This window comes from Oxyura jamaicensis, chromosome 6 (genome assembly GCF_011077185.1).
Source record: "Oxyura jamaicensis isolate SHBP4307 breed ruddy duck chromosome 6, BPBGC_Ojam_1.0, whole genome shotgun sequence".
NCBI lineage: Eukaryota > Metazoa > Chordata > Aves > Anseriformes > Anatidae > Oxyura > Oxyura jamaicensis.
The window spans coordinates 33,031,446-33,044,597 of NC_048898.1; the positions used below are offsets into that span (position 1 = coordinate 33,031,446).

Here is a 13,152-nt window from a genome sequence, read left to right on the forward strand (position 1 = left end):
CTCATCTCCAAGAAATCTAGCATGAAAGGCACATGGCCTTTCGAACTGTTCAGGTGTGGCCAACACTGTGGCTACTGAGACTTCTGATCCTCCCTAGTATTTCAGTCTTAGCAACAGAAAATGTCACTGGTGTCTATAAAAACATTAAAACTACAGGTTTATGGAAATGTTTTCGTGACAAATTTATTTTGGGAATGATATGGGAGATTGCAGTCCCTTCTATCCAAACGACACTTGAATATTCATGGACTTCGTCCAGAAAAAAAAAATAAAATAAAAAAAATTATCTCACCTGGCCTTCCCAATTCATTCCTGTTTGACTACAGCATATAGTATTGAAAAGCCTATAATTTCCATTAAAAAAAAAAAGGCATTAATGAAGAAGGTATAACAGATCTTGGCAAACTGATCAAAAGGTTTGTTTCACCTTTACTAAAATTGTGCCATCCCCTCAGTCCTGTTTTCTTTAGTTTCAGTTTATAATCATGGATGAAATCAGACCTCTTACTCCCTGATTAAAAAGTCCATCATCAAAAGTTCAGTTTTCAATTTGGCTACTTCAAGACCCTAATGAAATTATCCCCCAGCAATTGGACTGAACTTTGTGAGTCACCCTCTATAATGCACATTGTTTCAACGCTGTAATTGTTTGCACAGAAAACTTCATATTTGAAGCTCTTCCAATTTATCTCCACCTTCTTTGGCACCACCTTGGGACACGGACCCCTTGTGCCGAGGGGCCTCTCTCTGGAGCTCACCCCACTGTAAAGAGTTCCAGAAACCCAGAAAGGTGGGCTTTTACATGCCCAAAAAGCTTTCTGCAATGCTGGCTGGGTTTTCTCCGCTTGATATTAATTGGCAATGTACTCTAGCACACTTTCACAGGCTTTTGACTCCAATCTTGCTTATTTATAATTGTCCTTGATCACCTCCCTGGGCTCTCCCATACCTTTCCTATTTCTCTCTTGTTACTATTGCCTTGAACAAATGCTGGCTCTCCCTGGGCTCACAAGGATGAGGACAGAGAAGGGACGTGCGCATCAGTCCATTCACTACACCCACCTCCTCCCCTGCCACCACAGCAAGTCCCCACAGGACCTTGTCCCCTGGTGCCAGTGCCCTGCAAGGTGCTGCCCACGTCTAGCTGACTCACAGGCACTGCCGTAATCAAGGTGATGGATAATAATATCATAAAAATAGGTCATCCCTCTTCCTAATTCAATTACCTGACTGCAGCTTAATCTTTATTCAGAACTGTCAGCCTTAACTAAGTGGCCGGGCGCCAACAGGATCAGTAGCACTACCGCTAGCTATGAATATTGACAGGGAAAAGAAACCTGAGCAATGGCACAACTAAAGTCATACACGAGCCGAGATGGGCAGGTGGCTGCAAACATCCCATCAGCCACCAATGGTATCTGAAGAGCACAAGGGTGCACATCTACAGCTGCAGAGGCTGCTGGCTGCACTCTCAGTGCAAGTTCTCTGGTCGCCATCCTCTCCTCTCCCCACTGAATCTGCAGTAACAACCTCCAGCCGGCTCCTTGAAAACACACAAAACCAGCAACCCTCGCCCTCCGTGCTTTTGAAGTTACAATAAGGCTTTTTGGAAAGGTTTAGAAGCATGGCTGAGGAGGTGTACACTTGTTTCCAAAATATTACTGAAGATTGGGGGTTCGGAGTAATACTGGATGCAGACCCAGAGGAACAGCAGGCACGTCGGTAGGAGCTGAATGGCGACTTTCCACTTACAGTGCCATTTCCAACGAACCACCACCCTCCCCAAGGAAAGCAAAATGGAAGGTATGAAAAAACCATATGTGCCTGAGAAATTTTTTAAACTTCTGAAAGTGCTTGTGTACACTAAGATCAGAAGGCTGTTCATTATGCAGATTTAAAGGCCTATAAACAGCTGGTAGTCCTGTCACTGAAGTAATTACATTATGGTTTTCGAGATTTAAATCCAGTTATTTGAACATTGTTTCTATTCAGTTCGTCACAGTGGGATCTCTAATTTGTTCGACATAGTCAACAGCCGAGTAGTCTATCTTGGACTAATTAGCACTCTCAAACTGTAGCACTACACATTATCCAGCACAAAGGCTAGTGTGAGTTTCATGTTCTTTGCCTTCAAAGTGCTCTCGTGACGATAAAATCTTCTTCAGGATAAACATTTTTATTTTTCCAAGATTACTTTTAGCTTTTCGTAAAATCCTACTCATGAATTACAATTAAAAATCGTAAACAACTTGTTTTTTTTTTTGAGGATGAGAAGGTAAACGGAAGCTGCACAGATGTTGGCATTTATATGGAAATGATGTTGAGTGCCAGCTATTTCTTTCTTCTTCAAGAAACTGTAAATTTGTAACAACACTATCAAAACATTGGAAAAGTGTGTTATCTGATAATTTCATCTTATCAATAAAGGCATTTTAGCCTGACAGAACAGTTTTAGGCAGAGGAAAATTTCTGAAGGTCATGGTCTTTCTTCTGGGTGACACTGAAACCATGCAAGTCAGGAGAGAAGCACATGTAACAAGCTTATTTTGGAGAGATTACATGAAATAGTGACAAATTTATGGAGTGCAGAAGAAAAGTATCTCAGGATGCAGACCCCCCCCCATTTATGCCTGAGTAGGAGCTGGCTGCCATCCGATGGGGCAGTCCCACTTTTACTTCTCTCCACATGGACACAGATGTGCACACGGGGAACTGGGCCAGGAAATGTCCCCTGGAGGTGGAAAAGGAAGGGGATAGCTAGTGTTACTGCCAGTGCTTGCAGTGTGTGCGTTCTGTGAGCATTTTGGGGTTCGCACAGACACACTCCTCCTGCCCAGCCACAAACGCACTTATAATCCATCCTTGGGGTCGCCATGTCGGGGTCAGTGGAAATTACCTTCCCCAGCCAACCTGCCCTTACAAAAATCACTCGAAAATGCATGAGGGTGTGCTGGCAATGAGCCCTACGAACCTCGAAGCCATAAAGACCTCTTCACACATCCCAAAGACAAAAAAAAGTAATAATGAGCAAAACGGAAGCTATCATGCTGAAGAGAAGCAACCACAAGATCACACCCTGAGGCCTAGGGATGCCATCAATACGATGCTGTATGCTTAAGCAAGTTTCCAGGTACTCGTTTTACTCTCCTGGGTTCTTAATTTCAAATGTGGTTTCAGTGCGTGTTGCCGTGAAAGAGCAGACTGCTTCTGAGACCAAGAAAGCTGCAGGAGGGCTGGGTTTGGCAGAGGTTTTTCAGACTAGCGAGGAAGAGAAGCATCAGCACCAGTACCAACCAAAACACCAGAGACTGTAGAGATGTGGCAGAGCCACTGTCCTGCATGCTCAGAAGTGTTTGGTGCCCAGTTCCCTTGATTTCTAAAGGCTGCTGATGTCTAATAGCTGGTTTGGCCTTCATGGTTGCAATAGCACAATGCTGGGCAGCAGCCACCAGCCCTGTCCCCTGCTTGGCTTTGGTGTCACAGCTGCTCCTGGACCACCACTGACACACAAGTGGCTGTAGCCAGAGGGGGAGGTGGCATTCAGGACTTTGTCTTTGGACCTGAAGGCACAACTTGATGTAGGATGGTATTTTTCCATTTCTGGGCACTTTGTGATCTGCATAAATCCCAGGCTCTCAGCCACTTCAAGAGCTGGCTATGAAACAGTGCAATAGTCAGGGATGAACCCTGCCATGTTGCCTTCACTCAGCCAATGTGGCTGGCAGGCAGCTTTTGGTGTTGTTGGCACGGGGATGAGGTAGACATGCAGCCCGGGAGCCTGCTTTGGGAAGGACATGGTCTCAATGGACCCATAAAAACAAGAAGCTGGTGCCAAGGGAGGTGGTGCTGCTCTCCTCCCTCTCCATCTTCCATCCGCCCTCCCAGTCAGAGTCACAGTGCTGCTTCATGAGCTGGATCTGTCTTTTTTTTCCTCTTCGCAAATGTGACACAAATCTCTTCCTTGCTTTAAAAGCACATTTTACATGCTAAAATGGCTTTTCCAGAGAATACAGAATAATGACAACAACAAATGACGTCTTCCCTTCCTTCCCACTTGAGGGGCAGGCAGAAGGGAAGCAGCGGGCTGTGACCGCGGTGGCACAGGGGCTGTCACCAGCAGAGCCACCAGCAGGACACAGGCACCCAGCACCCTTGGTGAGCACGTGGTGGAAGCCCTTGTCTCTTCAAAAAGAGGCGCAACCAAAAAAGTTCAGGAACATCTGTACTCAACAAAGATCCTGTGCTCTGGGACTCATTAATGATATGAATCCTTCTGCACAATAGCATCCACCAGGAGAAGTCCTAAAATACCAATTGTCAGGACTCAGAGCAAATTAAATATGCTCAGTACACTCCTACACACAGCCTTCTGAACTGCAGCCCACACAGTTGTGCTTTATCGGAGATCTAGGATTTACAACATTAATTACAGTTATTCTTCAACAACAGACAAGTGACACTTCTGTCTTTATAAAAATATTAAGATTTTACAAATGGGAAATTACATGCGGCTACATGAACGCGGATGAGTTATGGAAACTAAAGATTCTCTTTAGACAAATTTATCTTTAATGACCAACTACTAAGAGAGGGAAATAGTAATTTACTTGAATGAATAATGAATATGTTTCAATATTATGCTTCTATTGCTCATTAAACAAGCATAAAAATTAATCATCATTTAAGGAGAATGAGGTTTAACCTTTCAACTTTTTGTTTCATAAAATGGTTGCAGAGCAGTCTGGGGGGATTTTTAAAGATGACCAAACAAAGAAGGAGATATCTGCCACTTCTGAGATAAATGACAAACTCCTCCAGCCAGGAGGCCTCTCTGGGGCAGAGCCCCCACACCACACTGCAGCTGGGCAGCGTGGCCCTGAGCCATCCGAACCCAAACAAATTACCTTGGATAACTGAAGTGGGGAATAAATTTTATTGACTCTTTAACACACACTTCGTGTTTTGTACTTTGTTTATATATGCTTATTTAGCTTGTACTGGAAATCCCATTACGTATGTAAGTTAGACACCACCATACCAGAGCAAACAGCGTAGATTTAGTGATATAAAATATTCTCCAGTGCTAAGCATGCCAAGAAAAGTAACATAATTTTGAGGGGGAATGAGCAGAGCTGATGTAGTTGTCTTAAAAACTACAAATTAGTACACTAATTAGAGCTTCATCACCTTCTCATTGAAAAACTTGGTGAGTGTTACTGACCTCTGTGAGTCATTAGCCTTTCGTCCTAAAGCCCATGGTCTACAAGACCATCGCTGGTCTTGTAGATCATTTGGGTGTATTTTTTTCTTGCTTATGCTTTGTCAGAAGAAGAGATGAGGACAGACTTAACCGTAAGATGGCTATTTAAAGATTTTAATTGTTTTATTTTTCAGCAGAATAATGTGGCTTCAGAGACACAGTTTAAAACCAAAAAGTTAAGAGGAATGCCAATCAGAAAAAAATAATAATACTTTTTTCTTTTGTCAACTGAATTAAGTAAAAGCCAGATGGCAATTAAAAAAAAAAAAAAAAAAAAGTGTAAGAAAAAGTGTAAGTGATTTGTTTAACGTCCTGTACCTAGGTAATATTTACAGAGGTACTATGGGAGGGAGCTGCTGGATAGTAAGGCTGTATACCACTAGGGCAATAAAACAGCCTAATCATTCAAATTAGGAAATCGCCGAGTTTAGACGCGTTGATTTAGCAGCCGTGCACACAGCTGCTGGGCAGACCAAGACAAGCCCACCTGCTGAGAAGAGCAGACTGGGACTCCTACAGCCAAACCCCATCTGTCCCCCTTACCTGGGACTTCTCACCCCAGATCAGTCCTTCTGGGAGCTGTGGCAGGTACAAAGTGCCAATTACTGCCAATGCCTCTATAACAAGCAGCAACCTGCATCGTGCTGAAAGTGACTGCACGAGACAATGACAAAACGTCCCCAAGTAAGGCTGCCCTGGAGCACCCCATGTCCACTAACCCTGTCTCTGTGTTTCAGAAAATTTATTCTCTGAGCACCAGGACATATGTTGGCACACCGGTGGGGTGAAACAGGAGCAGCAGGTCTCATGTTTTTTCACAGCATTAATACAGAAATACTATACACATGGCAAGGTTTCAAAAACAAGTACAGAACCATTACTGGTCACAATTCAACTTACCGCTGAGTGGGTGAGGGATGGTGTATTGCTTTTTTTTGCTCGAGGCAGATGTTGAGGAAAGTTTGCGAGCAGGAAGCACTCCCTGGTTGCTTACAGGAGCATCATTCTGCTGGGCTTTCCTCTGTTGGACCATATGTTCCAGCTTCTTCAGCCTTTCTTGCGAACGGGAAATGAACTGAGGATTATGAATTTCTAGTGCTTCCTAAATGAAACAGAGAACACTTCATTTTAGAAAAAGGAAGAACAAATTTTTGGTATTCATCTAAGTGGGTTCAGTACAAGATTCCCCACGAAAATCATTGCTGGCCTGAATAAAGTTCACAAACTGCCTTCCTATCTGCCTTTGCTCCCTTTCACTGTTAGAAAGTTGCCTAAGTGTGTATATTTCCATATCAGGCAAAGAATATTTCTAGGGAAAATAAAAATAAGAAGACATATCCAAAAGGTATTGAATTACACATTTTTATAAGTTACCCGTATTCAAGTTCTTGACATTTTGCCTATTTCTTTGTCTCACCCCATCTCCAAAGCAGCTTGTCACTGACCGTTCACAAACTTTCCTGTTTACGTTGATTATCATGCAGATCCATTCATGGATGATCCAGAAAGAAAATGCTTTCCAGTCAAAGGCTGCTTCAATGTTTAGGAATGTCTCAGGGCAGAGGATGGGAGCAGAGGTCACTGCGACATGCACTGGACCAGAAGGAGGAAAACACTGGGTCTGCTGATGTGGCTTGGTATCAACCTGGGTCACAGCCGTGCCTACAGCAGCCACTGGTGGCACTGGATGTCACACAAAAATTGGGAAACTGCCAGTTTCAGGGTATGATTTCAAAAGCACCTTTGGGACCCTTGTAAATCCCAGATTTTTACAATTTTTACTGTGGTTCTCCACGGAATGGCAGCTGGGACTTGCCCAACCAGGCGACCCAGCAAGTCTCAGCAAGTAATGAAAGCGACCAAACATCACCAGAAAAGAGATAAAATTGAGGACATGCCAACTTCTGTCCCCGTACACTTCCCAGCAGCAACACCATCCACGAAAAAAAAAAAAAAAAAAATAAAATTCACGTCCCACATTAAGCCCACCCATAAAAATAATGGGTATTTTACCTTCAGTGTCAGTGGGGTGGGTGGTCTCCTCTCAGGCTCCGGGCTGACATCTGGCCGGGCGAGCGCGCTGCGGCTCTGATGAGTGGCATCTGGGCGGCGAGGTGCAGACAGAGCTTCCCGGCTGGCTCCAGCCCGCTCCTCCTCCTCCTCGTGCTCCTCCGTTTTGCCACTTGAACCACAAGATTCGTAATCACCTTCAAGAGATTTAAAAGTTCATTAAGAGTGCATGGTTAATTTTTTATTGGGTTCTCCACCTCATTAGGCAGAGAGGGCAATTTCTGAAATAAGAATGCCAAGGTATTATTAATAGGCCTCATTAAGCAGAATAGATCAAATCTAATCATAGGTGCTACCCACTGCCCTGTGACACCCAGAGTATCTTTCACATTAAGCCAGGCACCACATCGAGGCGTAATTACCCTGCTCTGATGCTTAGCTCCGTTTGATGGTAGTCACTTCCCAAAACCATGACGCTTCTCTAATACGGTTGCATTATGGAAAGCGGAGGATATCACGCTGCAGCTCACAGTTTATTTCAATTTATTGCATGTATCGCAGGAAATAACATAATGTTATAGATCTTAATCGCATATCATCTCCCTTTGACCACACTGAGGCTTTCATAAACCCTACCCTTGCTTTTTTTTTTTTCCTTTGCTGATAATATGGTTTGCTTGCTATCATTTCTATGTGTTCATTAACCAGTTGAATGACTCCATGAAAAAACTAATAAACTGAGGCTTAATATGCATTATAGCACATTATTATGAAAGCTGTCAATTCACAAAGTCCTGCATCAAGGAAAAAAAAAAAAAAAGTTGATTTTTTACTCTTAGGACTATGCTTTAATGCTCTCTTACTGATATTTCCTCTGCACAAGTTAGGACCGAAAGAGGGGATGTACTCAAAAAATCAGTCAGTTGACAAGATTCTCATTTAGAGGACGAAATTAAATGTAATCCAGAATAACAAATTAGCTTCAGAAAAGGTCCATATGCAGTATTTTGAAAAGTCAAACTGGAATACTTCTTCCTTGCCAAATAATTTGATTTCTAGAACTAAATATCTGGGAATAAAGCCCATTACTGTTTTATTTCAATTTTTGGTTACAATAAACTTAAAATATTTTCCTCTCTATGACATATTGTACATATTATATTGTACTTAAAAAAAAATGTTAAAATGATCTGTTTTGGGTACATCTGCCTTATAAAAGCTTGAACGGTATTTCCTCCCTAATACTGCTCTTGTTAACGTAATATGTTTGTTTGTTTGTTTGTTTGTTTTTTTAAAAAAAAGAATTGAAACCTGTGAACATGAAATTAAAATTTTTAATAAGTTGAGTTTTCAGAGGCGCCAGTTAACTTTATCTTTAATAAATCACCGTGGATGCTTCACTTTCTTGAAGTCACATTTGGGTAGTGAAGTTGCATGATTTAACTTCCTACACTGAAAGCAGAATGTCAGCTTCTCTCACCTGAGTGGGTGTTATATTCGCTACCTTTATTGTCAATAATGAAAATGTTTTCCCTACCTGCCTACAAAAAAAATAAATAATAATAATAAAGAAAAATCTATAAAGAAAAGGGATATATGACCATTACAGCACTGTTAAGGTATAGTTGGAGTACATTTCTTACAAACCTATTGATATTAAGGCCAAATTCATCTATAGTATGATTCAGTTTTCTTCTGCAGAACTCTCTTATGCATGAGTTCAGCTGCTCATCTCCGGTTCAGCTGTTTGTACAAATGTGGGAAGTAAGACACACACATTGCTGTTGAATTAGAAGAAAGTATTGCTTAAGTGCTGAAACCTTGCTGATAAAAAAAAAAAGAAATTGCAGAAGTAAACGGTATCTAACCAAGGTTGTAAAAATAACCTCGGTTATGGTGTTTCTTAGTCAGACTGGGAGCGCTTGACTCTGCAGTTTTAATGTTTTTTCAAGATTTTCTTGAACCTACCTACAAAGTAAACCCATCTTTCTCATTTTCATTTTGTTTTCTATTAACCATAGCAATGTATACAGTTTGATTAGTTGATGGGATCTCTCACTAGATGACTCATACTCAGCACTTAAAGCTGGACAAAAATGGACTGAATTTCCATTATTTCACTTTTTTTCTTTGAGACTGATCTCATCTTATTATTGAAACCATATTCCTAACAAGCACAGCAGGATTTGTACCTTACTTTTTAGGAGCTGGTTTTGCCTGTGAACGTTTTCTTCCAAGAGGACTCTTGATGAAGTTTTTGTATTGCACATACTTTTGGAGACAGCCCTTCTTGGTTTCAGGATGCCCTGTGCTTGGATCTCTTTGGGTATGGAGGTGTCGTTGGAGGCATCTCTATTTTTCAATGAGCCACCACCAGCAGCGGTTATCCTTCTAGATGCTGTATCCAGAAGAGAGGCAGAGTCCATTGTGCCTCCTTTGGTGGTGGTGCACTGCTTCCTCTGGCTTCCAGACGGCATTTGTGTTCCTGTGAAAAACAGGAAAAAAAATATCTATAGCATGGGAACTCTATTATTATTTTCAGCCCTCTGTTCCTCATCACTTTTATTTCCAGCAAAACTGGAAACTGCTTTTAGCCATATATTTAACAGTTGTAACTGATACATATATTATCATGATTGCCATGCAGCTGTACTGCAAAAAATGTTACTGATAGAAATAATCAGAGGATACTCTTCATAAAAATAAGCTGCCATTCTAAATAGTATATGTCCAACAGACAGTGTGGAAGGAGTCAAGAAGCCTCTAACAGAAATGCATGCCATGTGGTTTTCTCCTGTCTCTTCCTCACTTGAGAGAAAAGTTTCAGATTGGTTAAACCTGGTCAAAATTATAATTATGGATCCAATCACGGCTGTGGTGAAAGCTGAGGTCCACGTGGGTTTGGGATCAGGGTTTTAAGGTCTCCATAGTGGGGTGGCTGCCTCAGAAGCACCGCTCATCTCCAGCATGTTAAGGTCCATGTTCTACCCCTCTACAAACCCATGGCAGGAACCAGCAGCAAAAAGCTCCAATTTGTACAAGATGCACTTTCCCCTGAAACTGTTTTCAGGAGAAGGATGTTGCACAGCAGCTGCAACTGCAGGACCTTGCTATGTCAAAAGCAACGGAGCTCTCTGCTACACAAACCTTGAAAGACAATTCAAAAAAAAAAATTCTAGTAAATGGAAAGTGTGGGTACATGAGCACATCGAAGTGACCATTCTCATAGGTGCATCTTAGGTAAAGTTCAGAAAGAAGAGGAAGTAATAATAAAGATATCAGGAAAGGGAATTTAAAGAATTGGGAACAGCATGGAAAGGGCATCAGGATCAGCAAGGGGGAGGAAAGACAGAAAGAGCAGATGGGAACTATTTTAGGTCCCTATAAACCACTCCCAAAGGTTCCTAAAAGGCAAACACCCACACAGCCACAAACACAGCATGACTCTGCTCTTGTTTTTTAATACTGCGCAAAAATTCTTATTGGCTGTCCTAGTCACGGGCTGGCTGGAGACCTGAAGATTTATGTAGGTAGAAAAGACTGATAGCTTTTAAAAATTTGGTGAACCGAGGCAACTGGGAGATCTGGGATGTGCAAGGTAAACAAACAAACAAACAAAACCCCAACACAGCTGATTTCAGACCTAACCATAAAGACAAACAAACCAGGCAGTGATTGTCTCATTCTGTATGTGGACATAAGACATTTTACAGAGTACTGGCATTTCACGACTAACACTTTAAGAAGTGGCCACATAATTCCTCTCTCCTCTGACTCATTCTCAACAGCTGCCCCTCTCTAAACACTTCATCTCCACATCTCAGATGAGGACAGAAGGAAGATTACATCTATCTTTGTCCTCTGATCCAACCAAGAAGAAGGGATGAGGTGGCACATTGTGTTAAACCCTTCCTTATGGTCATTAGGTAAAATTAAATCCTGCAGTGAGGTGGGGGGGGGGGGGATTTTCAAATCACTTTCCTAGTCCTTAATCTACTCCTAATTAGATGGGAAAAACTCTGCCACAAAAGGATGGTTTCCTACACATCTTAACGGTCTGAATAACTCACACTTTGTGCTCGTCTTCCTGTATTTTGGGGAAAATCAAAAACATAAAATATTAAGGTACAGCTTCTAGTCTTTTCCTTACCATGCAGATCAGAAAGTTTTTAATATAATTTCACATTTCTTTCTGTAAACTGAACAGGGAGGAGTCATCTCCCCAGGGGAGTTCCTAGTGAGGAATCCCAGATCATCAGCATGGACAGAAAAAAATAACTTTTTTTCCAATTAAATTCATTGAGATGAACCACATCCGAAGACATTTCACAGCCATACAGAAAATCTGGTCAAAGCAAGGCAGCGCGCACAAAGCTCCCAAATTCTAATCTAGCTTCCAAGCTCTCCCTCTTCTCTCTGGTATAAACGATTTTTCTCCTTGCTTTTCACACATTGCAAATATTTGCCTTCTCTTTTGTCAAACCTCATCTCTCCCCTCTCAGAGGAAAACAGTTTTGATGCAAATGCTCTCCACAAACCAGACAGGCTCAGTTCTGTACAGCCCCTCAGCTGGAGCTCGTGCACACGCAGTGCTCTGCTCCCCCAGTCCCTGACCGATCCTGTACCTGCGGTTACAAGCTGTGTTTCTGCAAGTGTTTTGTGACATACAGAGGGAAAAGACATTGAGACAGATTAATGGTGTCATGGGCATCAAAGAGTGTTTGTGGCAAGAGGCAGAAACAGGCAGCACAGTAGGAGAAGATGAAGAAAGCAGCAGGTAGCATTAAGTAACTGCAGAGCAGCAGAGAAGGAAGTCTTTTCACAAAGACTGCCAAGACACTAGAATTAGGGGGGTGGGAGGAAGGAGGGCAGCTCAGCCACAGAAGGAACTTGAATGGAAAACAAATTATCTCTTTAAATCATCTTTTAAATTAAAATAGCTTATTGGCCAGCAGAAAGCAGAGAGGAGACAAAAAGAAAGCGGGAAGCAGGAGAGTTCCTGCTCATCCAGCGCAGCACCGCAGTAGGAGATCATTTGCCTTCATATCTAGAAATGGTCTGCACAATAACTTGCGTGTGTTGTGAAGCCAAACAGCTTCTTCACTGAGACTTTCAGACTGCTCAACAACCACCGCTGCGATCCCAGTACCGGCTATTTGCTACTGCTAGGCACCGGCATCCAAAACTGCAGCATGGATCATCAGGAGGGTGGGAACAGGCTGAAAGGTGGCAGAAAATATATTGGGGACCAGAGCTGGCAGAAAAGTCATCTCCTGGCCACCACTCCTCTGTAACATCTGAAAACATGGGCAAAAAAAAAATAAAATAAAATAAGAAAATGGGCAAGGGAAAGAAGAGGTGCCTGGAGTACTCATCCTCCATTTACGCCTACCTACCAGACCAGGTACTTGTGAATATTGGCTGCTGAGTGTAAGTACAGTCACCTTCAGAAACAGAGAAACTAAGCCCCAGGAACTTTCTTATATATAGTACAAGTGGAGACAGCCTTCCCATCCACACTGCGCCCTTTCTCTGCTAAAGGAAATGCCACCAGCGGCATTCTGCCCACAAGGTCTGGGGATTCCCTGCAAAGACATATCATTAGGAGAGAAACAAAATGAAGGTATGAACGAGAACGGGAATGTAATCCAAAATTACACAAAGGTGATGGCTGCTTCTTATTAATTTATCGTAACAAAAGGTTGTCTAAGAATAAAAAGTACAAAAGAAAAATCTTAAGAAATTCTGCTATAAGAACACTGCACCATTTCTGCATGAATATTTTCTACCTTAGATCTTGTATTAGTATTATAACTAGATCTTAGTCATTAGATCAATTATTAGATACACAATAGGGTTTTTTGGTGGTGGTGGTGGGTTGT

At 42.1% G+C, this 13,152-nt stretch overlaps 1 protein-coding gene across 3 annotated transcripts in view; it reads right to left on the minus strand.

Moving 5' to 3' along the window:
- Positions 1-13,152, minus strand: part of C6H10orf90 (chromosome 6 C10orf90 homolog) — a 63,377-nt gene that overhangs the window by 6,200 nt on the left and 44,025 nt on the right. For 2 of the 3 annotated variants that reach the window (XM_035330399.1, XM_035330400.1), the window contains exons 4-6: positions 9,468-9,755; positions 7,274-7,467; positions 6,161-6,362 (exon numbers count right to left, since the gene is read on the minus strand). In XM_035330399.1, coding sequence (XP_035186290.1) covers positions 6,161-6,362; positions 7,274-7,467; positions 9,468-9,755 — 684 coding nt within the window. Of the gene's footprint in view, positions 1-6,160; positions 6,363-7,273; positions 7,468-9,462; positions 9,756-13,152 lie in introns of those variants that run through there. The other variant, XM_035330401.1, reaches the window with a different exon arrangement.